General features: G+C 43.0%; 1 protein-coding gene across 3 annotated transcripts in view; it reads left to right on the forward strand.

The window, feature by feature from the left end:
• The window catches only part of MYH11 (myosin heavy chain 11), a 222992-nt gene that overhangs the window by 105683 nt on the left and 92211 nt on the right, over positions 1-25098 (forward strand). For 2 of the 3 annotated variants that reach the window (XM_069647117.1, XM_069647119.1), the window contains exons 6-15: positions 2632-2652; positions 6273-6365; positions 12024-12087; positions 13645-13743; positions 14680-14823; positions 16817-16912; positions 17614-17732; positions 19068-19220; positions 22118-22291; positions 23473-23646. In XM_069647117.1, the coding sequence (XP_069503218.1) occupies positions 2632-2652; positions 6273-6365; positions 12024-12087; positions 13645-13743; positions 14680-14823; positions 16817-16912; positions 17614-17732; positions 19068-19220; positions 22118-22291; positions 23473-23646 (1137 nt within the window). The remainder of the gene's footprint in view (positions 1-2631; positions 2653-6272; positions 6366-12023; positions 12088-13644; positions 13744-14679; positions 14824-16816; positions 16913-17613; positions 17733-19067; positions 19221-22117; positions 22292-23472; positions 23647-25098) is intronic. The other variant, XM_069647118.1, reaches the window with a different exon arrangement.

Raw genomic sequence — 25098 nt, forward strand, 5'->3', positions numbered from 1 at the left:
TCAACATAACAGTTATAAACCAAATGAGCATTATAATAGTTTGGTCATTTTACGTTGTCATTTAAGACAGCTTTGTGCCGTCGGTGGTCAGCTAACAGCCACCTGCATTAACTGGTCGTGTCACAGAGACTGCCTGGGAAACAGTGACGTTGCAAGGACTGCAATTGCAATCAGAGCAAAAGATCCTTTCTTTTACCATGTTTACAATCGCAGCCAAATCCGCACAGTTTATATTCAGGACAATGTCTGGAATCCAACCCCAACCCCACACACACCCCCTTTCCCACTGCTGAACAGTAGTCGTGCTAGCCACTGTCTAACCCTAGTCCTACTTTTATGTCCTGTTTTTTTATTTTGAGGTCACCCTACCTGAGACCCTCCTCGAAAACAGCAGCCTCTTAGATATCACGTGCACCCACCATGGAAGTGCCGCTTCCTAAAATGAAATAAAAAATGAAGGGCAATTATTGTGGGATAACATTCAGCTCGGATTGGCCCAAGGCGCAATAGGCAGTGCCTGGGGGACTAGTCAAACAGGCCTATGTGGGGCAGCTTTCAGGACAAAAGTGGGCAACATTACTGTTTGGCTGCACTGCACATGTGCTACTTTTAACCGAGCCTACATGCGCAGTGTGCTTTTAAGTGCGGCCCCATTTCCCAATCATTGCCCAAACAACAGTCACCCAGTTTGGCCCTGAAAAGTCACAAATCACATTTGGTGTCTGCAGGGTGCCCGTGTTTGATGCCATGGACTATTTCTTGTCACCTTCCGACCCTGGTGACATTCTTCAGCAGAAAATAACCTTATCTGGTCGAGTTTCAAGTGTGCGTTGCCGATTTCGCCTGAAATATTGGTTCTATGTGATTTTAACGAACAACAAAAAGAAAGAATGACATTTGAACGAACCCAAAATAACAACAAAAATACCACATTTCTTTTTCTTTTGGGGGGGGGGGTGGGGTCAGGGCCCCCTGTTTCCACATGTTTAAAAGCCCACCCCAAACCCCTCTCCAGCAGATTAAACCCCTTACCTCCCCCCACATATTTATATATTTTTTAATTCGGTATCTATTTTGTTGTTTTTTATTCGTTATAAATTCATTCTTTATTCTTTATTAGGTATAATCACTGGATACGGAAATGTTATAGTCTGATTGTGTACTGACCCAAGACTGAGCCGGGATCTCCATGTGAATGTGTCCCTAGATATTACCATGCCAGTGCATATCCTCTAGATTGATTTATATCAACAGGCCAATCCCATCATGTTTTGTTTACGAGATGACTGCACTACACCAGAGATCCTAATAAATGCCACACAACAAGAGTGACCGGCGACCCCTCCATCCTGGGTGTTTATCACGCAACTTAAGGAATAATTGCAGAAAACTTTACGTTACTGCACACGGGTCGCCAACTCTTCTATTCAATTATAACTACAATGTATTCACTTTTTCCACACTAATGCAAATATTTTAAAGATGCAATACCCACCAATTTTCCAAGTACATTGACTCGATGACAAACACATGAGACAAATTAAAGTGCAAAGAATGTGTAATATGGGGTTAGTTTAAAGTGCTGTTTGTAGAATAGAGTACATTTCAATGGATTATTTATATTTTTCATCCACTTTGATACTTTCTGAAAATGGGACCTAGACCACTTTTCCATCATTGTTAGATGTAATGTTGATTGAATACAGTGAGATGTAAACCCCTTTGGGTCTTTTGTTTGAATCCACATTTTCCACTAAGTTCCCAACTTCTCACCTTTATAAACTGGAAAGGTGTCCCCACATTTTCCCTCAGGATTATTATTTCTAGATAGCATGTTTTTTGTTAAAAAGAATGTATTTTATCAGACATGTCGACACACAGCGTTTCAGCCTTTTCTACGAGATCCACCCGTCCTATTGCAATCTCGTGTTTCCTTTGACATCTAGGCCTTCATCAGGACAAAGCGTCTAATTATGTTGCCAGATCCAATCTCTTCACTACCCCTTATAGGTCATGTTCGTTCTCATTGTATTTTATCACAGGGCACAAGCCAAAATACTGAACAAAAGATGGAGGTGGGTGACTTCACTGTGAAGCGCTCAAAAGAATGGAAAATAGAGACATAAAAGTGATGAAATGACGAGAACCTATATATGTTCCACTGAGATAAAATACAATGAGAAAAGGCTGACATGAACGAAGGAAGGAAGATTTTTTAGGGCTTTTGGTTCTGCGTCTCGGGATCCCCATTTTGTCTAGATTTGTCCTGTCGTGTAAATTCTCTGTTCTTCTGCATATTAATTACGTCACTTGTTTCCAATATCCAGATATTGGACTTTCTTTGGTGACTATTTCTCTGCTTGTCCCTGGCATGTCAAAAAAAACACAGCCATATTAATTATGTAATGAGGTTTTGGGGGGAGAACAGAACAAAGTACAGTTACTGAAAGTCATAGAAAGGAACCCAGAAAGCATCTGAAGATTCCTAAAAGCTGGTATTCCGCATCTTTGCTTTAAGACGTGATCCTTTTTAACACTGTGATGTTGATGTGTGGCCAAAGACCACCACAAAGTGTGCCTGTGCTTAAAATGATAATGATGTGTTTTTTATACCATGTTATTTGACTACAGCAAGGTCCAACTTTTGCCTACGTGAGTAACTTAGAGTGTTGGGTGTGTGATTAGAGCACTGAGTGTGGACCTGCATGCTATTGTTGCACATAGAGTTTGGAGTACTTTCGAGTGAAAACCAGTACTTGAGGTTACCTTGTTGTATCACATTAAGAAAAAAAAAGGAACAATAGCACTCAATGTTCACGTGTGTACTAGCACCATCTATTTAGAATTCTACCTACCGAAGGCGCGGGAGGTTCGGCACGCGTGGAGCCAACTCTCAGATACCACTGTGTGAGCGTGTGTGTGCGTGTGCCAAATGTTACAGCTGCGAATTTCACATGATCCTAAAAGAGATGATCAGCTTGAAATGCAACCGCTTCAAACCGTCTTCTGATAGTTCAAAGTTCAGGGAAGTCAGCCCTGCGGTTCAACCTTTTTTAGGATCGCTGTGAATTAGCACGCCAATCTTCACTGTCTGATGTGACACTCAGTGCATGCCTTCCATTTTGTTTTGTGCCATCATCTGTCTCCATAGATCTTTACTCCATTGTGCATGCGTGCATGGCATGCTTAAATTGTTTGTTGAAATGTGGCAGCACTTTCAAAAGGATCTGGAAGTTTAGCTTTTCTTGCAGGTCTGTCGGGGGCCAGTCCAGTTCACGTCACGAGTTGTCTGAATCTCACAGCACGAGCAACACAAATAAAGAGTAACCCAAAGTCCAATGTAAAATGTATATGCTTTCATTCATAACTCCAGATTTGAAATTGGTAAAAATATAATTTGAATAGTACAATTTAAAAAATAGAGAGTTGGTTGATAGCAGGTATAGGCCGTGCCTAGACTATGTGTTAAAATGCTGACACATATCCATCGTTAGTGCAGAATTGTCAAATGTCCTTTTTAGATAGCGCTGCCTTCTTAACAAAATCCTGAACTATCACGAATAGAATCTCACATCAATTCTTTTAATACTTTGTCTTTGGCGGAAACTTTAGCTTATTCAACATTTCTGATGCATAGAATAAATAGCAGTGCGGTCAATAAATATTCTGACACCTCAAAACACACATCTGTAAAAGTCTTATTTCAATTTGCAAAGAGTCCATATTGCATAGCAATTTAGCTAGAATCCATATTGCTGCTCAAGCCTCTAAACCCTCAATAGCTGCGCAGAGGAATATTTCCCGACTGCTACCACTAAATCCAACACGTGTTTCGCCCCTCAGTGCTTTCCCAAGGCTAACAACATTACTCATTAACACTTGTAAATTATTCCATCTACATACGGAATAGAGAAATTAGTCACAAAACAAAAATTCAATATTGAACATTGGAAAAGAGCGAGTAAAGAAAAAAAGGGAAAAGTAAACATAAAAACGTATGTTGTTAGTTTATAAAGTGCAATAACACCAGTTAATTGTACAGCACTATTTTACAGTATTTTACAGTAGTTGCTGAGATCAAATAAGTTCCTATATGCAATTTAATGTTCATCGAAATGTGATATTCACATGTTACATTTGTTTAGTGACTACAGTCAAATACTTGTTTTAAAATCCAAGATCTGTGTCTGCACACTGGTCTTATTTCCTTGTCATAAGGTAGTGTCATGCTTTGACCTTCTCCATGCTGGTGCGGCTCTACCAGTGTTCTTTTCCCGACTTCTTTTTGGAAAAGTGCGCATCATAACATTGAGGTTAAGACTTTTCAAATTTGCTGCGAGTGTGACTGTAAGTTTCATCGGATCTAGCTAGAGGTAGCTCCACAGCCTCACATTCCACTGTGAGTAGGCCAATGGGCTGACATGACTGTGTCTGACGAGTTTCAAGGCCCCCCCCCTATCAGATTCCATGCAGTTTCCATAGCATAATATCCCTTCTGTGGAAACCTACCAGGCTTCTACTTGGGCCTCTTTGTGTACTTTCCCAAAACCTTACTATGAGTATCTGGATGCATGTGTTGGCAGGGCAGTCAGGCAGAATCACTTCACCTCAGTAACTTCATCCACTGAGTTGATTATTACTGCATAATGAATTAATTTTAAGGTACCCTGAGTGTAATGCAAGGATGCAAGGATAAGGAGAATCACTTACCTGATGATAAGTAGCAAGCCCTGACATCCCAGTTCCATTGATTAACTGATTACCTGACAGCTGTTTGTCAATACTAAAGAAAACATGAATAGGTGCACGGTGCAGCGGGCTTCCGGGTCAAGCAGAGGGACCAGACGGAGTCAAATGATAGTCTCCTATTCCAATGGGCTCTGTTACGAGTATGAAGGAAACAGTGAAAAAAAATCTCTAATGTTATTTATTTATTTTTAAATTAACACCTAATTATGAGTTGGTATCGCACAGCTATTTACTGCGTGGGTAAGCAGAAAATAATGATTGGGGTGAATATGGGTTATTTACCGAATTCAATACTTTCATTGTAGCCCTATACATCAAAAATCCCATTCAATCCGATTTCACAAGTAGGTGGTATTTTAAATATTGGAGGTATTTTAAACCCCTCTCACATTCCCCTCCTCCCCCATTACCGCCATCATCATAATGAGGTATTGTGTTGCCGCAGAAGTCTCTACGGCGGCAGGGAGGACCTATAAAGAGCAGTGACATAGAGTTCAGGCATATAGCACACATCGGGTACATTGAGTCACCTCTTGATGCCAATATAGTAGCGCCGTTCCCCGCCCACAGAAGGGGCGTACTACCCATGCTCCAAGAGGTTTTCAGATAATCACGCAGCTTAGAATTTAAGGAAGACATAAGCAGTTTCTCTTCATGACCTAACAAATTGACTTCCAGCACTGCCGCTTGATTTAACATTTGTGGTTATTGCATGGCTTAGTGAGCAATTGCAACCAGAGATGAACACTAACTTGGAGCTATTCTGCATGTGATATCCGTTATAATACTTTGCAATGACTTACTTCATTTCCATCCCCAGCCTAGATATGACTGCGTTTAACAAAACCGTGTTGTCGGCTTTGTGCCTTTGTGCCGCATTGTTTTGAATCATCGCCAGCAAGTTCCGCTAATTATGTCATCGTGTGCTCTTAACAGAAAGGCCTCTGTGTGCAACCTTCATAAGCTTTGTGCAAGTTTGTCTAATGGCATCATCTTTTACCATGCAAGAAAATACATCTTATGAACCAACCTGGGACAATAGCTCCACAGTTCAGCTAATGGCCCTTCTCGTTTGGTGCCCCAGTAATGATACCAAGCCGAGGCGGTGATCGCGCTTTGATCTCTGAAATGAAACCTCATGTGTGGTACGCGCAGCATTCCTCAACAAGGCAAAAGTATGTAAAGTTTAGGTTTACCAGGGCGAGGAAGTCCCACGCTGTGTAACTATGGATTCCATCCCTGGGCCATTTTTGAACAAATAATTCTATTTTTACAAATTGCTGTTGAGATAAAAGATGATATGCTAATGGTCACCCTAATTCAGAAATTCGATGGTAATCAAGCAAGCGTCAAACCTGATCCTTAGCGTAGAATAAACTGACAGGTATTGCAGGGAGAATTAGGGCGAGGAGGATGCCAGGAGGTCAGAGCTAAGAACGGCCTATGTCCTCCCCCTCCATCTTGTCTGCAGCTGTATTGTTGTTGTTTGAAAGGCTTAATCACTGAGTGTTGATGAATTGTAGGGAGAGCTGGAAAAGCAGCTTCTTCAAGCCAACCCCATCCTCGAAGCTTTCGGAAATGCCAAAACGGTGAAGAACGACAACTCGTCGAGATTTGTAAGTAATTGGTTTTGATGAATTTGATATTTACATTTGAAAAATAATTTTCAGTTCAAGAATAAGGTGTGAAACTATTGATGCCGGTCTTTGATGTTGATGCATCGTACTCCCTCCTTTTGGAAAATTCTGCGGCAGGTTTGTTTCACTAGCATTCGAGAGAAAAGTCTCCATACCTTTCTTGTTTTTTATTCTTCAGATCTGCACCTGAAACTGTTTAAATTCTAAAGACACTGCAAATCCCTACATATGGGGATTTCTTATCTGGATTAAATAGGACTACACAGTTACCCTTGGGTTCGGAGCGCATTATCAAATAAATAAACAAACAAACAAACACTGTTGCTCACTTGGTTATCCTGAAACACATGATTCAAGGATGACCTAGCCCAGATTATATTCTAAAAAGGGGGGGGGGGGAGGTGCTTAATGCCATTTGCATTCAAAACTCAGTTTGTAACACTCAACCGAATAATTAAAAAGGGCAAAGATGCCTATTCCCAGATTGGCTACTCGTAAAGGATGTATTTTAGGGTCACCCAATCCATGCTAACATATGTAGAGGATGTCCAACCTTTACTTGGGTTATCCTGGGTGCTCAGGGCGAATAATCACAGCTAAAATTCAACACAAGGATAGGATGCCTAACCTGGACTCTGTTTCTTCCCAGAATATCTGTATATCAGGATTCCCACAGCAGCTCTAACCCGCAGCCTTTATAGAAAGTTAAGTGATGACCCTAACGTTTTCTCTGATCGTCCCTCTCACATGAGTTCAATGAACAACCCACTCTGCTCTCATTCTTCAAGGGGCTGGATCTCTGGTTGTCAGTGTCTCCTGGCTAGTAGGCCCACCTCACCAAGCTGGTCACTGGCAGAGGGACTGGTTATCTAGTGCTGACTCTGTGCAGGCTATTTCGATAGTAACATTCCGCTGCTATGTTTCCTCCAGCCAATCAAACATGGTCTGCTGTTCCTTTGCTCTTATTGGCAGGATTCTATCTTTGGATCAATGGTTTCTGTGCAGCAGATCATTTTGGTACATCACTGAGAAACTCAACCAGGAGAGATATCAGATTTGTAGGTCTGTACGGATTCATTTAATCAAAGATCAGCATTTTTTTAAATCATTCGTACTGTAGCATATTGGCATTAGTCAATCTTGGGCATTGTTATTTTGTCACAAATGAATATTTATTATGATTTTATAAGACAGATTTTCTCACATATAGTTATGTTTCTGCTCTCCCTCTCAGGATTTCTCAGGATCCCATGGTCTGCTCTTGGGCCTCTTGACTCCTCTCTTGGTATTGCCAGCCACTAGTTGCTTTCTCAGTGTTTTTCCAATGCTTTCACAGTCTTCTACATTTCTCCTTAAGCTCCCATGCTTTCAATTTTCTCATGTTCCCTATGGTTCTTTTTAAACTTCTCGATACCCCTCTCAGGCCCTTTTAAGGCTTTTCAGCACTGCTCGTGGGTTTTAAACTTCCCAGTGGCTCTCCCAGACTCTGTGTCTTTCACGCTTCGCAGGACCTCTCCAAGGCTCGACGTGCTTCTTAAAATGTCTCAATGCCCCTCGGTCTCTAGCTGCATTTCAAGTTTCTCACCACTCCTGTCAAGCTCAAGGCGCTTTGTAAACCATGCAATGCCTCTCTCACATTCTCCAGATCTTCCACCCATCTCACCACCCCTTTTGCACACTGCACTTTGTAAAAACATTTAAATGATCCACTCTTGTTCTAAGCATCTTACAGACTTTTTAAAAACCCTCTCAGACTCTCAGTGCTTTTTAATGCTTCTCAACACTACTCTCAGGCCGTAGGCATCTTACAGACTTCTCATCACCCCTTTCAATGTCTCCATTCTCGTCTGAAGCTATGGGCACGTTTTACACTTCTCGGTGCACCTCTCAGACTTTAGGTGCTTTCCCAGACTCTGGGCACCTTTGAGCCGTCCCGTTGCCCCTCCCAGGCTCTAGTAACTTTCTGAAATTTCCCAATACCCTTCTTGAAGTCTAAGCACTCAAGTCTAAGCAGGCAATGCCCAGGCTTCTTAGCAACACTCTCGGGCTTGGCATGCTTTCTAAAATATATCAGTGCCCATCTCAGGCTCAGGGTACCTCCTAGGTTTTCCAGCACCACTTTCAGGTTCTAGGCACTGCCCACAACCTCTCAGTTTCCCCATAAGTTCTAGGCTTGCTCCAGGCTTCTCAATGCTCCACTCAGCCTCTCATCACTTTCTAAAACCTATCAGCGCCCCCCTCAGGCTCTAGACATCTTTGAGGTTTCTCAGGATCTAGAGGTGCTTTCTTAAACTGATCAATGCCTCTCTCACATTCCAGGCATCTTTCAAACTTCTTAGCACCCCTCCTAGGCTCTAGGCATCCTTCCACCCCCCCCAGTGTCCTTCTCCGACTCTAGGCATCTTTCAGACTTTTCAGCGCCCCTCTCAGACTCTTAACACTTTCTTAACTTTCTCCAATGAACATCCCACTGAGGTTCTTGACCTCTTTCAAGCTTCTCAGCATCCATCTCAGAATCTAGCTGGCTAAAACTTCCCAGTGCCCTTTTTGGGATGTAGGCATACATCAGACTTCCCAATGCCACTCTCAGCCTTTAGGCATCTTTCTGCCTTGTCGCCCCCTCACCAGGCTCAAGTAGCTTTCTAAAACTTCACTACAACACACTCAAGCTCTAGCCAGCTTAGAGACTGCCTAGCAGCTCCAATCAGCCTCAAAGTGCTTTCTAATTCCCCTCCTATGTGCTGGGTATTTTGTACGATTCTCAGGACCCCGATCAGGCTGTGGGTGCTTAGTAAACTCCTCATGGCTGCTTCAGGTTCCAGGCCCCTTTTCAACTTCTCAATTCCCCTCTCAACCTTTAGTCCCTTTCTGAAACGTCCAAGAAGTTCTGTCAGGCTCTAAGCGCTTTCTAAAGATTTTCAATGACCCTCTAAGGTTCTAAGCAGTTTTTAAGTTTCTAAGCAGTTTCTTTCAGGTTGTAGACAATTAATAAAAAGGCTTGTACTGCCCCATGCAGTTTCTATGCTTCTTCCAGGCTCTCAGCACATTTTAAAACCTTTCAATGCCTTGCTTAGGCTGTAGGCATCTTTCCGACATCTTCTCAACACACCTCTCAGGAACCTGACACTTTTTAAAACTTCTCAATAGCCTCCTTGGTCTCTAGGAGTCCTTCAGACTTCACAGTGCCCCTCTCACACTCTAGGCAGATTTCTGACATCACAGTACTCCTTTAGGGCTTCAGATGCTTTCTAAAAGTTCCCCATACCCCTCTCACATTTTAGGCATCTTGCACACTTCTTATCACCCATTCTCGGATGAAGGGCTCCTTTAGACCTCTCCAGGCTCATCTCCAGTTCTAGGTGTCTTGCCACTTTTCAAAGCTTCCTAACACTCCACTTAAATTTTGGTAATCTTTCAGGGTTCTCAGCACCCCTTTCAGGATCTTGGCACTTTCTAAAACCTCTCCATTCCATTCTCAGGCACTGGGAATCCTTCAGACTCTCCAATGCCCCTCTCAGGTTTTAGGCATCTTTCCAACTTCTTGCCACCCCTATTAAACTTGTAACCCTTTATAAAATGCCTCAGTTCCTCTCTCAGATTCAAGGCATCTTTCAAACATCTCAGCGCCCCTCTCAGGTTCTAGTTGATTTCCAGAACTTCTCAAAACTCCTCGCAGGCTATGGGCACTTTTAAAAACATCTCATCAGTCCTTTCATCATCTTGGCAGCCTTCGGACTTCTCTGCACCCTCCTTAGGTTCTAGGCACTTACTAAAACATCTCAGGAGCTTCTTCCAGCATCAGCCTCCATGTGTGGCATCCACACGCAGGGAGTCAGAGGCTGTCTCCATCAGCCTCTCAGAATAGCAGCCTGGTATGTTCTTCTCCGGGCCCAGATGACAGTCCTCTCTCTCTTCTGGGGTTATGAGCGCTTCATCAGAGTATTGTGGTAAGACGACACACCACCTCTCACCTTCAACTGTCCTCTAATTGCTAAAACAAGGGTAGTTTTATAGCAGCTACCTAAAGGACGGACACCACTATTCAACGCTTCTAACAGAACACATGCCCTGTCTCGCCCACAGAACATATGATGCTAAGTGAATCGGCCCAGCAATCTGCCTGCACTGTGTGCTTAGCAGAGTATTTATTCCAAGCCACTCAGTCTGCTCATATTTGTATCCTTTTGATAATGAATGTACAGTCTCCTGGGGCCCCCTCATGGGCCGCTCACCCCGTCATGTCAAGTCAAGGCCATCCTTGTTTAATTTATGCAAATTTGTGCCTGAGTGGAAACTCAACTTTAAATATGTGGCATGCTTGGTGTTCTAACCACTTGACTTTTCTCATTATGAATAGGGATACAAAGGGAAAATAATGCAATAGCAGAAGTGGCTGAAAGTGTAATCTATGACATGGCCTCTTGCCTTTGAGCAATGATAGCATTACCAGAGAAGAAAGACTTCTGAACCTGCAGACATCTACACAGATTTTAGTTGTGTGCCCTGTATTATTATTCCTTTCCTTCCCTGCCAAGCCATTCTCTTGGTATAGGCCAGACCTCCCAATATTTCATTGACAGTTCACATTTTCCTTTTGTAACCCAAATGCAACAATGACCTCACCACCTCCATTTTAAACTTTGTTAAATTGGCTAGGACATCCGTTGTATGAAATGCAATGGTCCCTCCTAGGTAACCCCACCGGAGCTTTCTGCTCAACTCGACTGTGGTTGTGAGCCTGATGATTAAGAATAAAGAGAAAACAGCTGACCAATGTCAATGGGAAGCAAAACAAGAAAAACACCTATGAGTGGAATGCCTTAATAGAGGTCCGGCAAATTAACAGAAATATAACTCTTTCGTAGATCATACAATTCCCTATTGTGAATCCATTGAGAATGGGAGAAAATATGTTACCTTTATATTGCTAGTGACATACGTTTTAACTCGGGGTAAAGACTATGGGCCCCATTCAGAGTTTGGTGGTAATTACCACCATAATCGAATACCGTCAGGGCCACTTGGTCCCGTGGGTTTACCATGGGATTACAAGTTGTGGTAGGGACGCTAGTTCCCTTTTATGGAGTCCAAAGCACTCGGCGGCATTACCAAGTGGTAATTCGGCCAATTTTCAGAGCAAAAATTTAGGATTTCTCCCAGAAATCCTCCACTTTTGCTTTAAAAATCGACGGAATCACCACTCAGTAATTCTGCCAGTGGTAATTCCATCAACACTTGTAATTTGGCGGTGTGGGAAATATTGATGATATTTTGTTACTACCCAAAAAAAGGGCAGTAACGGAATTACCCCACTTTTTTCAGCAACTGCCAAATTTTCGAATGAGGCTTTTTGCAATCTCCCCTTATGATTGATGTTTGAACAACGAAAGCCACAGATAGGAAATGTTTGTGTCTGAATACTTAAGCTCAGTAGGTGGTCATAAAGGTTAATATCAACTTGAATGTAGAATTAAAAGTATAAAGATCTCAATATTGTAATGACACATTTTATTATTAAAATTTGATAGTTTTGCCTATATTCAGAATATGGTTTGCCTCACCCTACCTCGACCAACAGTAATTACAGGATTATGGACGCGTTCATCGAAATCGTAAATCATTTTTTATCACCAACAGGGTAAATTCATCCGGATCAACTTTGACGTGACTGGCTACATTGTTGGAGCCAATATAGAGACCTGTATCCTTTCAAGTTCTGCTTTCGTAGCTATCACCAATATTGTGGCCTCTTGCCTATTAAGCGATATCAAGTAAAATGTCAATCGGGAGAGCAAAGCTGACTCATCGATACACCACGATACGTAGGATAGGTTAATGTCTTGATGGTCCGTCAACATGTATGCAGATTTGGAATCAGCCAAATGGGAAAGGTAAGAGAGTTCCAAAGATGAGTAGCTTGAACCGAGACAACCCAGCCACTGGTTTCAGGATAAGCAGAAGCTAGGAGCAACAAGGCGGTCTCTGGCCTAGTGGGTTGCATCACAACAGCAAATCGGGGATACAGAATTGCGAAAGAGAAAAACACCTGATCGAGAAGACATATACAGACAGAAAGAAGCAATATTGATTTTTCCAACACCACCTCTCTTGGTAGTCATCTAGTATGCCACAAAATATTGACACATATCTGTGTTCATTTCTAACCTGTTGCTAAAACATTGTAATCCTGCCATCCCTGCTTATTGCTTGTCAGGGATCTTGCACTTGGCTCATGGTGTATGAATGGCTGGATAACATGGTTTAAATTGGCACAAACATTGAGCTGCGCTGCTTGACAAAGATGAGGGGATTGAAGCACTCTATAATCCTGCCCATATGATTCAATCTTAAGAAAAAAAAGAATATGTTTTATCGGTTCTTGTAAATCATGCAAGCTGTTTTCTGGCTAAACCAAATAGCTTCTGCGAGGGGACCAAAAGAAAGATCACTAGGTGAACCGATCTGTCCTGAAGTTCTTTCCAGGCTCATCCTTTTGACAAGATGGATGTATTCTGTTGACCAGCCCTTGCATGTATTGCACCAATGGTATGGTCTCTGTGTTGTAATATCCCATAGCCTTGCAGTATTTACAGCGGTATAGCGGCTTGTGGTGCCAGCCTTAGGCTCCTGCCCAACATGACTGGGCAAAGTAAATCAGAGAAAGTGGTAAAGGGTCTAGGAGGTTAGGTTTGGGGAGGGTGCAGTGCCAGCGGCATGGAAGGATTTGTGACCATGGGCAGAGTGGAGGCTTTAGACCCCACCAGAGCCAAAGGGAGTCGACCTCAAGCCCTAGGTGCGGAGAGAAGGTTGAGGCCTGTACTTGAAGAGATCTTCCCATTCTTGAATAGCTGTTTGAGTGGATGTGCAGCAAGTTGAGATTGACCAACCTCAGGTGCCTTGAGGCTACTAGGGCTTAACTCCTTAACTGCTGAGGGTATGTTCATCTTGAACTACATAGGAAATCATAGTGAGCCCCGCCCACTCCTCCGCTTCAACAATGGAAATCTATCCATCCGTGCATCCATGACGGGCCTTACGGACCATACTCAAAGTCTTGAAATGAGGTTGCATTTTTATGGGAGCCAGAGTAGGACCTATAACCATGTGCCTGCAATCACAACAGTCCTCGAGATAGATCAGACTTCTCACCATGAATGTATCATATGCATGTATGTCCCACTTCTCTTGTTTTCCCTAAAACATTAATAACATTAAATGTATATATTAAGTTTAGTTCCTTAGTACCTATAACCCACAGATCTCCTAGAAAAGTCTCGGGCCATCCGCCAGGCCAAAGACGAAAGGACCTTCCACATCTTTTACTACATGCTTGCCGGGGCACCACCAAAAATGCGAGGTGAGTTCATATCAAAGCCTTATGGGGACAGGTGCCAATCAACCAGTGTATCACCAGCACTGCATGCAAGTGAAGCTATTATCCAGCACGTTATTAACTACAACGTTCTATTAAATGGAACCCCTAATTGCTGGTACTAGAAGGGTGGCAGTTCAAGATCATTCTGGAAGATAACATTTCCTGCCCAGGAAACCGAGTGTCCGGATGGTCAAGAGCCAGTAAAAGGCATGTTTTTTAACCTGCTTTCTTGCCCTTTTTACTGTTTCTTGCCAGGTTTACTGGCTTCCTGTCACTCAAATATGTGACGTTTGGTTATCTGACATATTTGGTTATCTGGCATCATTGAGTTTCTAATGATGCCGGACAACACCGCCTTTACTGCAAAGCAATGATTAAGTCTCATTACCGGATCTGTGTGTACAGTTAAGATGTGTGTTCCGAAGGGATTTGAGAACTGGTAGCAGTGTCATCGGCAGGCGTTCCACGCTTTGCAGTGGTCACTATAACTGTTTGTGGATGCTCAAGGAACATTGAATCTTTCTTCTAAATGCTACACTCTAGATTTAAATAGTGCAATTGTATATACATAAAAAAGGATAAAGCTGAGAAATGTATATAGTAAAATCAAATGTATTTAGAGTAGAAACTCTGAGAGATTAGAACATCTTATATGCACTAAACTAAAGTACACACACAGTGTCTGCATTGCGACTTTCCACACCACTGTGGACACCCCATCCTTGGCGGAGAACCTCAGGATTTTGACAGCGATTTTGACAGCATATTGCTTAGAGAATCATCACATTCTTCGTCTGCCCGCAAGTAAGCACACGGGGAGCCCTGTATTTGTAATGAACTCTGTTTGTTCAAGAGTTTGAATCTATGTTTAATGCCATGCATGTTTAATGCCATGTCCTGCCTTCTCTCTTCTTCCAGAGGAAATGTTACTTGAAGGCTTCAACGATTACACATTTTTATGCCAAGGAAATGTGCCCATATCTGGCCAGGATGACGGCGAAATGTTCCAAGAGACCCTGGAAGCTATGGGAATTATGGGGTTCAATGAAGAAGAGCAAATGTGTAAGGACTATTGCGCGTGATTCTGTGCACCGCAGCCCGATAGTGAAGTCTCAAAGTATAAATGCTAAGTAGGACAGTGAGTTGAGCCCACCTAGAAGGCCGTGTTGTTTTGGTTAATGAACACCGCCGGAGGATTACTCTACCGTCATTGCTCCCTCTACTTCCAAGTGGTTTGGGGAACTTGGTTACGGGCAATCTTTATCTGCAGAAATTTCTCCAGGTAGTTGGGAAGCCGAGATAGCAAAGGCGACTGCGTTCCTGAATACCGATGCAGGTCATTTCCATGTCTCAGACATGGCAGCTGCCCAATAGCTACAGCCCTGACCTTATGTAGGGAGGATATCCCATTCTTCACCACTTGGTACTGCTGGGGGCGGGGCTGTAAATCAATGACTTCCTGTTCAATTTAAAATAAATCAGCGTTGGGGTTTGCAAATTAGGCAAATGCCCCTACATAGATCTGGGTAAAAGAAATGTAGGAAAAAAATTAAAAACCTTATGTCCACTAAACCAATCAGAATGTCTCCATCCGGTGTTTCTTTAAGGGTAGATGATCGACTAGATTAATTATAGCTAAATGAAGACAGTAGGGCTTTCTGAATTATGGCAATTACCCAGAAAGATGATATGACATTATGGCTTGAGAAAGGACCCCTGGAGGAGCTTGCGGATGGTGGAGCCAATTACAGCAAATGGTGATATATGAAAGGTTACTTGCACAGAGATTCAGTACAATCCAGAGGTGGGTGGTTGTATTCAAAAGACTTTGACCTGGAGGAATTGAAGATCGGAAATAACACAAACATAAGCCATAACATACTTTTCTGGAGTACTAGACGATAGGAACGAACACTCCGAGACAAAGATAAATTGGACAGAAGTAGAAAACAAATTGACAGGATAAATGAAGTTGACTGTCCCTGACTTCTATGAGGTAAAGCACATTTGAGTGGGGAAAAAAAGACCTACGTCCAACACTGGCATAACTGTTCTGCCTGAAGGCCCATTAGAACACGTTAATAATTTATTTGATATTTAATCAACCCATCATTTCTGGGCTTATTTGACTGTCAAATGATCATTGCTTCTGGGTTCATTACTTTTCCATTGTATACACATCTTTACATGACGATATCCTGATGTAAACTCAATATTATGCTAAATAATCCAGGATCGCAAGTAAAGAATGAATAAACTCAAGGATTCATGGCCTGGTGTTATCATTCAGAATGTATCCAATATAATGAGTAAATAATTAGTAATGCTGCTTCTCCACAAATGTATGTAGTATTATGAGTTTAATTGATTGCCGACAGCAGTTAACATTAAATGCAGCAAGGACAATTATGTCCTGTCATTAGTACTGGGAATGGAGTGCCGAGGAGTTGACACACATGATATGATATGATATGACATGTATAACGTGCTTATACACAAGTGTTTCAAGGCACGATAAGGCGAGGGAGGGGAAACAAAGGGAGGACAAAGACAACGATCTTACTAGGCCAAGTGACATTGAGATTGCGCAAGTGCAGGGGAGAGGGACGGGGAAAAGTGCCAGGGGAAGGGGAGGAAGAGCAAGTGCAGGACACAGGATCAGGGCAAGTAGTGCGGCCAGCAGGTGGCAGTGGAAGGGATAAATACAGACAACAAGTGTCTCATAAGTGCAGGTAAAGGGAATGTAGGATTGGAGATACAGACCCAAGTGCAATGGTTGCCAGGAGGAAGTGCAGGTGTGCAATTAGGTGGGCAGGGAACTGGGCCCAAAGTTCAGAGGGTATCCAGTAGACCAGTGCAGTTTCAGACAGGAGATCAGCAGGGAAGAGGAAGAGAGAAGTCCATAGCACTTTAGGGGTTTCAAAGTGAATTCTGTACATGATCTGTAAATGTTGACATGCCGCCGAGAGTGCAGGCGGGAGAGGTAGGTGAAGTGGGGTTAGCTGATCTGTGAGTACTGATATAACATGGACCTCTTCTCTACCCTTCCTTGCAGCCATGATGAAGGTTGTGTCGTCCGTCTTGCAGCTGGGCAACATCGTCTTCAAGAAAGAGAGAAACACGGATCAAGCCTCCATGCCCGATGACACAGGTGCCTCTCTTCATTTTAGTGTATTGTTTTAATATCTTTTCTCGCTTTTCTTGCAATCCTTATTTCTACCAATAATGCCAAAAATGAAGAAAGGTGTGCAGTCTAGTTGGAAGCCCAGAGATTGCACGGTGCCCAGAGCAGAAGGTTCTAGCAGAGGGGTGGTCTGCAACATTTGGCTCTCCAGATGTTTTTGACTACAACTCCCATCTGCCCTAACACGTAATGTCAATGGAGGGAGATCATGGGAGTAGTAGTCCAAAACACCTGGAGAGCCACAGTTTGCAGACCCCCCACCATAGACGATTAATTTTGCAGTTTAGAGTGTATGCTATGTACAGCCCTTTCAAAAAAGTTGTCCATTCAGGAATAAAAGTAAATTATGTTGCTGTTCTTCATTAGAAAAAAAATGCCACCTGGTTGTTGTGAAATATGTATTCTACAAATGTTCCGAGAAGCATCTTAGTGGCTTAAAATGGCGCCTCGGAGATTGGTGCAATTTCAACATCACAGGTGTACATTGCTTGTCAGTTTCATTCTTGCCAGGTGTAGAGTCTAGGGTGAGGATCACAAGACGCTGATATTAAAGGGCCTAACGTGTTTGGAAGGCAGAGGGATATCGTAATGGAAATGTTCGGTGCTGTATTATTGATATTGCGGTTATTAGATGAAAATAGTGACATTCAATATGTTTTGCTTTCTAGCGGCCCAGAAAGTCTGCCATCTTAAGGGTATCAATGTAACGGATTTCACAAGGTGCATCCTGACGCCGCGCATCAAAGTGGGACGCGATGTTGTCCAGAAAGCCCAGACCAAAGAGCAGGTAAGGCTGTTGTCTGAGGTGGGCAGGGTCTTCCGAGGTGTGAAATATGGCACCTATATTTTATTATGAACTGCTATCGAACCGAAGGGTCTTAAATATTCTTAGAGTAACAAAGGTGAGCGGGGTGGGAATTGTTATGGGGTTCCCCAAAAAGGATTAAGGGAAACAGAGTGAACACCTAATGCGTAAGCACATTTGTTTATTGATCAGGACTATCAAGAATATTCCAGTCCATATAAAGCACTAGGAGGCAATTTACGAGTCCTTGGAATTTTATTCTTTATAACAATTGTAAGTCCCAAATGAAAGAACCTTCAAAATCCCGTGATGGCGTACACTCATGCAAGTTGCCTGCTTCACTGTGGGTTGCATGTCATTATTATGTTATGTTATGTGGAGCAAAAAAAAGTGTATGGGCCTCATTACGGCTTTGGCGGTAGCCATGCCACTATTGGCGGCATGGCTGCCTCCAAAACCGGGTCCGAGTTCCCTGAATGGGGAATTACCGGCCCATTCCGAGTTTGGAGGGCCCGGTAATTCCTCCCTCAGGGAACCCGGGCCCGGACCTTCCCCATTCCCATTGGAGCCCCCATAGGCCTCAATGGGAATGGGTGCAGGGAGCTTACAACGGGCCGATTGCGAGCAGCCCGTTGTTAGCTCCCTGGTTCCCTCGCGGGACCCGGTAAGGACGCCTGGTTTTACCAAGCATCCTTACCGGGTCCCACGAGGGGACCTCGTAATCAGGCGGAATTGGTTTAACGGGTCCGCATCCATTAGCGGCACCTGTTAACCCATTCCGCCTGACTCGTAATGAGGCCCTATGTAAACATCGCCCTTATTATATCTACATTCAGAATACAGAATTGTTGTTAAATACAGTTCACAAATATCAAATCCGCATTCATTCAATTGGGTTTCTGCGTAAACGATTGACTTTAACCCTTGGCCCCATGTATTCCCGACAAATAGCTCAGTCATTACAAGGCGGGGGCTGACCCTTCCTCATTCATTCCATGTACCTTAGGGTGACTCTGACTCTGCCTCCTCCCTCTGTCACCTCCACACCACTGTCCAAGCAAATTCTTTATTTTCTGCTGACTTTATTTTTGGATACTTTACTTTTCACGTTAGATATGTTGCTCTCTTTACTGTGAGCAACTGTATTGTGGCTCAAAATATTGATCTGTCAGCTAAGTGCGCAAGACCAGTATGCGGAAGAAACCGCCCCAGTCAGATGTAGGTGAACAGCGACAGAGATATGCTGCTCCACTATTATGATAAAATGTTCATTTCATCACTGACGGAAATTTGTTTGTTGGTGTTCCCTACCTCCAGGCGGACTTTGCTATAGAAGCTCTGGCCAAGGCAACATACGAGCGCCTCTTCCTTTGGATTCTGAATCGGGTGAACAGGGCCTTGGACAAGACGAAAAGGACGGGGGCCTCCTTCCTGGGGATCCTCGATATCGCTGGATTTGAGATCTTCGAGGTACCGACGGCAGCATTGACTGTTGGAGTGCTTGTTTTACTTCTGTCGGCAGGATTACCATGCCCACCCTTGCTTGGCATTTTCCTTTTTCACATATTCTTTCTGATTATGGACTCCCTTTTCCTTCGCTCTTCTGATTGGGAAGGACTACAGTTGTGAGGCCATTGAGCAGATTTTGCATGATTTCGGTCTTAGATACGATCACACATCCAAATGGTTATCACGAGAACTGCAGATCTAGTTTAGTGGTTTTGACAAAAGAAAAAGACAACAAATCAATTCTCCAATTCAAATAGATTTATATTGTAAAAAATAAAAAAAAGGACTCCAGTATATGCTGCAGGACCCCTGGTCACTGATCTGATATTGAAAATAGGAGAATTCAATTGACTGCAATTGCCTTGCAGGGTCCAACCTGGGGTTCATTAATATTTGTTAATCTCTGATCCATCAACCCATATCATAAGAAGCAAAGCAGTTTTACAATCCACGTTTGCTATGTATAGGACGCCCTAAGCAAAAGACATTCAATAGCCAAAAGAATTATCCTTAAGAATGTTTGTCACTTGCACTGCTGCCTTGTTTATGAATGGCTGTGGCCTGTAAACACTCCAAGAGCAACGATTCAGATGTGTGTTACGGTGCATATTGTGTGCTTTGAAGAGACTGTTCTTGAAATTAGGTGCCTTATTAAACAACAATAAAAGGACATTTAATAAAATGTAATTCTCTCAGTAGGCAATGAGTCCCATATTTTCAACACTTATTCAGATATTAACTACTGCACTAAACTGCGATACAACTCCACTATCGGTGAGGGGGGCTAGCTCAGGGGCCACGCGTTTGTCTTGGAAGCAAGACAGCCCAGTGCAACACAGGTTCGAATCCTGATCCTGCGCTTAGAAACCAATCTCTGGTATTAAGCATGTTATAAAAGAACAATTATAATTCCAATAATAATCCAGCAAAACACTAACGTGTACTGCACGCTAAGCACAGACCACATAAGGAACAATAAACCACGGCCTCCCTCACACAGTTGTTTTAACAGTTACCTTTGACCTGCTCCCTCTGCTCACACTAAGTCACCCATACAGTTACCCCACATTTTTGCTTGTAGAACCCAAAGTGCAAAGAGGCCATGCAAACCACAAAAGCAGCGCTATAGCAGAACCCATCAACATAAAATAATATAACACAGAGAACAGGTAAGTTGTATTTCCAGAAGGACAATAATGCTTGGTCCGAACTGCCTTCTTGTGAAGATAGCTCACATGATCTTTCATTAGTTCGCTGGTTAAAATGCATTAAAAAAGACAACACAATGCCCTTTACAAATGCACAGAAGGAACTCAGTTGTTTTCTTCCCACAAGCTAAGCAGTCGAGTTGTTCATGTTTGGAAACGGGTTGGTTCTCAGATCCACCCATCTCCTCTAAATGCAGCAGGTTCATAGGCTCCACTGAAAGGGCCATAATGAGAGCTCTTCCTGGGCTTAGATTATATGTTCAAGTTTGTTTTCACATCAAAGTGTCACAGTATATCAGCATTAGGGTGTCAGCGGTGGGATACCACTGACTTGGCTCTCAAGTATTACTGAGACGCTTGATAAAAAAGTTCATTTAAAAAACATACTGCTATTTCTTTCTAAAAATGTAATTTTTCTGTTTGTGTGCCTATTTCTGGTGTGCATATCTCAAACTGAATTACCTTTAGTTGCATTCATATGCAAGACTGTTGGCTTACCTGACATCACCCTGCAGGCTTTCAAGGTTTGGAAGAAGGCAATATAACCTGTTTTCTGTAGGTGTTTTCATAGGAAGGAGAGTCATTTGCATTCTGTTCTTGCATAGCATAGTTTGATAAATGGATAATTTGCAGATATGAGATGGTTGATTAGTGCAAGTCATATACTATGGGGTTATGTCTTAAACAGTAACATCTCAATGGGGAACCAGTGGAGTGCATTTAGATGTCATTTACGAATGACAAGTATTTGTCTTTAGGCCATATTTGGGCCGTGTACTTCTACACTTGTGATTAAGAGACAGAACTGTCGTTTGAAAGGTCTAGGTAAATGACATATGCCCAGTCCAGTTCTCATCCAAGGATAGCTGGTATTTCCACACATTTCCCCAAAATTAGCAGGTGGTACATTTGCTAAGCCTTTTTGCTCACAAACAGTAGCATCAGTGCAGACATTAATCTCTGTGCAACTTGTTAGTATGAAGTTGCGACTCATAATACCCTCATATCAGGCATTCCGATGGAAAGGTTTCTTAGTTAAGATAGGTATAGAACATCTATCTGGGTCCCAATATTTCTTTATCAAGAATTCAATCCTGCATGAGCAGTCCATTCAAAATGTAAAGTTCACGAGCAATCGGAAATCTAAACAATGCATAAACTGTGCCATAGAGCATGGTTCTCCATTATGTGGACCTCTACATGTTTTGGACTTCAACTCTCATTATCCAGGCTAGTCCAAGATATCCAGAGGGGCAAATAATGAGTAACCATTGCGTTGATGTGATTTGAGAATGTACTCAATGAGATACAAAATATATTTACAGTTCTGGGTAAAGAATTAGGCCTAGAAATATCAGGACAGCTTCAGCACCTTCTATAGCTCCAAGGAAATTAAAAGTACCCCACTGATCATTGGACCACATGTGATACGTAGAGTGGGGCTGTGTATACCTGGAGCTGACATTACGGTTGAACGAATATACTGTGGGGATTTGTGTTGTTTGAATGTACTGTGAGGATTTGGTGCTCACAGAAGATGCCTTTTAGAAAATTGACAATGTTATTTGAAATAAACCATGTCTTTTTAGGTGTTTTTCGTTCCTATTTTTACTTTCTGAATGCATGGTGACCTGCTGTCTGTCGTTTAAGGTGAACTCCTTCGAGCAGCTCTGCATCAATTACACCAACGAGAAGCTTCAGCAGCTGTTCAACCACACCATGTTCATCATGGAGCAGGAAGAGTACCAGCGGGAAGGCATTGAGTGGAGCTTCATCGACTTCGGCCTTGATCTGCAGCCTTGCATCGAGCTGATTGAGAGGCCGGTACGTATCGCCGGCCCGAGGACACAGAGGAACCATGCTGGCCTCTTAGGGTTGTGGGGTGTCTGCGCCATCAGGAGGGAGGCTTCTTTTCCAGTGCTGGTTGAGTTTTATAAAGACTGTCCCTGTTGAGAGTAGCTTCTTTTGGCTTTCTGCATACACATGTTATTTCTTAATTGAATTATAGGTCCCATATTGGGAAATAGAATTCTCTCAGCTTGAGGCGTAGGGCAAAAACGTACAGCAATTATGAAGAGTCACAGAAGCACAAGCATACATTAGGAGGGACTAACAGCAGGAAGCTCAGGGATTCAAAAAGCAGGGGTGCATTTCAATTTCTGTCAGTGTTTGTTAGTTCTTAAAATCCCATTAGTAGCTAGACATAGGATACTCGCTATGCAATAATGATCCACCAACTGTACTTTCAAAGGATATTCACCACACCTACACCAATACACAGACTTCCCTATCTGTCTGCACCAGGTGCAAAGATGGATCAGAGTGAAGTAAAAGGAGACAGCAGAGCAGATGTGCTGTTGGCCAACTCTTTTACCGGGATCACCGGCACGACCGGCATTTGGCTGATAGTTCTTAACATCTGCCTTACTTTTTGGCCCCTGCTAAGTTGATTAGCTGTTCACAGGGACCCCTTTCTTATAAGGCTGATGCGCACACATATCATAAAGAACTTTCTTTACCTCCTGGGTCTTGCTCAAATGAGGCACACACGCCAAGAAGAACTTGTGTTACTTACACTGAAATGACACTGCACCGACCTGGCACTTAGCAGAGGAGGCAGAGAGAGGTATGAACAGACAAAAGGGCCCGCATTTCCCCAGTGAACCTCCAAGCAGGAAGCTTTGAGGAACTTCTAATGCCTGTGTTTTTTTACCTGTTCAATAAACCCATGGCGGATTTCCACGCCTCATGTCATCACTCACAGTACCCAACTTAGCCTTTCAAGAAAGCTCGAAGGGCACACAAGCAAATTGTACATCCTTTGTCATATTTCTCCTCCCTAAGATTACACTTTCCTGCATTAATTGTGAACTATGAGTGGGTTATTTCGGATTTAAACTTTGTTTTTGTGTAACAATGAACTGTTCATATGGAAATAATAGAAGGATATATCCCCCCCGCCCCACGCCGCCATTTTTAAGTGACTGTTGTACTTTGTGTTCCAGAACAACCCCCCTGGCGTCTTGGCCCTGCTGGACGAAGAATGTTGGTTTCCCAAAGCCACAGATGTCTCCTTTGTGGAGAAGCTTTGCCAGGAACAAGGCAATCACAGCAAGTTCCAGAGGCCCAAACAACTCAAAGACAAGACCATATTTTCCATCATGCACTACGCAGGAAAGGTACATCATGGCAATGGCACGGGGATGTTCAAAGCAGATGTGTTCATTATTGCTAGACGGTGACAGGCAGGCGGCAGGGCCGTGTGCAGAAACTAACAATGCATGCCCATTCCTTCAGCAGAGGAATGCATTCTGGGAGGAGGGGCATACCTTCAAATGGCGCATGACTTACGGCACTCCGACCGTACCAATCCTCTGCATGTGGTGAATCACGATGGCGATAAATAACAACGATAATGCTCTAATGAAGACAACGTTGGAAACATGTGTAAAGTTCAGACCTTGATTAGACATCCAGATAACGTAGTTCAAAACACTGGTAGTCCTAACTATAAATGGTAGTCTGAGCTACCACTAGGTAGTAGGGACATCCCACTACAGACGCCTGACAATGCTGCGCGGTTGTGGGTTTTGCCGATTGATAACAGCCACAATACGAATCAACTAACCAAGACGACGCTGGAATCCATTGGACATTCAGGGGACGTAACCCAGAAACCCTAACTCCTCATGCTAGGGAGGCCTACCACTAGGAAGAAGAGACATGTCACTAGCGAAGCATGACATTGTTGGGTGGTGGCGGGGTTGGTGAACATCTCGCTAGCGGTAGCCTTTGCCTTGCTCTGTGATTGGACAGTGAGTAGGTTGGACCGCATTTGCAAATACAGCTCCGCTCATATGCTCCACCGACGCTATCGATCAGTACGAAATTAAGTTCCAAACCTGCTCTTTGCTGGTCGTATTGTGTTCTTTGCTCTGTCACTCAGATCTCGTGGAGGCTCTGGACCTATGCAGGGGTCCCGGAGGCCACCTCCTTTGATAGTAATGAGGTATACCACAGAGCGGGAATAGCCTTGCTCGTGGATATTCACTTTTGAGCGTAGCAGAATTCTGTTTTGGAGTTTGAATCCACCAAGCAATAATATTTAGCACCAATTATGTGATCTGACCCAGATTTCTAGCATCTCCCATTACTGAAGAACCTTTCCAAAGTTTATATTTCCTTTCAATTAGCTATTTCCATGTTTGTTGAATAATTTTGCCAATTTGATCTGAAATTCAGATCCCCACTCGGCTAGAAAGTGTCACAAAGCACAATTGAAAAGACTCTCTTTATACCTTGGTCGACTGCATTTCATCTCCAGATAATTCGGGCAATCATTACTCAACTTTGGCTTCTTTCTGACTTAAATTATTGTAAAATAAGGGAGGACATGGACATTTTGAGTCACTTTTGGCAAAGCAAAATCACTGAAAAGTAAAAAAGTTAAAAATAATAAGAAAGGTTTATAACTGCCAGGTAATGGGCATGACTGCCAGGCGATGAGACTATGAAGACAGGGGGTAAAGGCTTGAATGCCAGGTAATGAGAATGTGAAGACATGGGATAAGGGCATGACTGCCAGGCAATGAACATGTGAAAACACTGGATAAGGGCGTGACTGCCAGGCA

This window comes from Ambystoma mexicanum, chromosome 2q (genome assembly GCF_040938575.1).
Source record: "Ambystoma mexicanum isolate Mex_15411 chromosome 2q, UKY_AmexF1_1, whole genome shotgun sequence".
Classification (NCBI taxonomy): Eukaryota; Metazoa; Chordata; class Amphibia; order Caudata; family Ambystomatidae; genus Ambystoma; species Ambystoma mexicanum.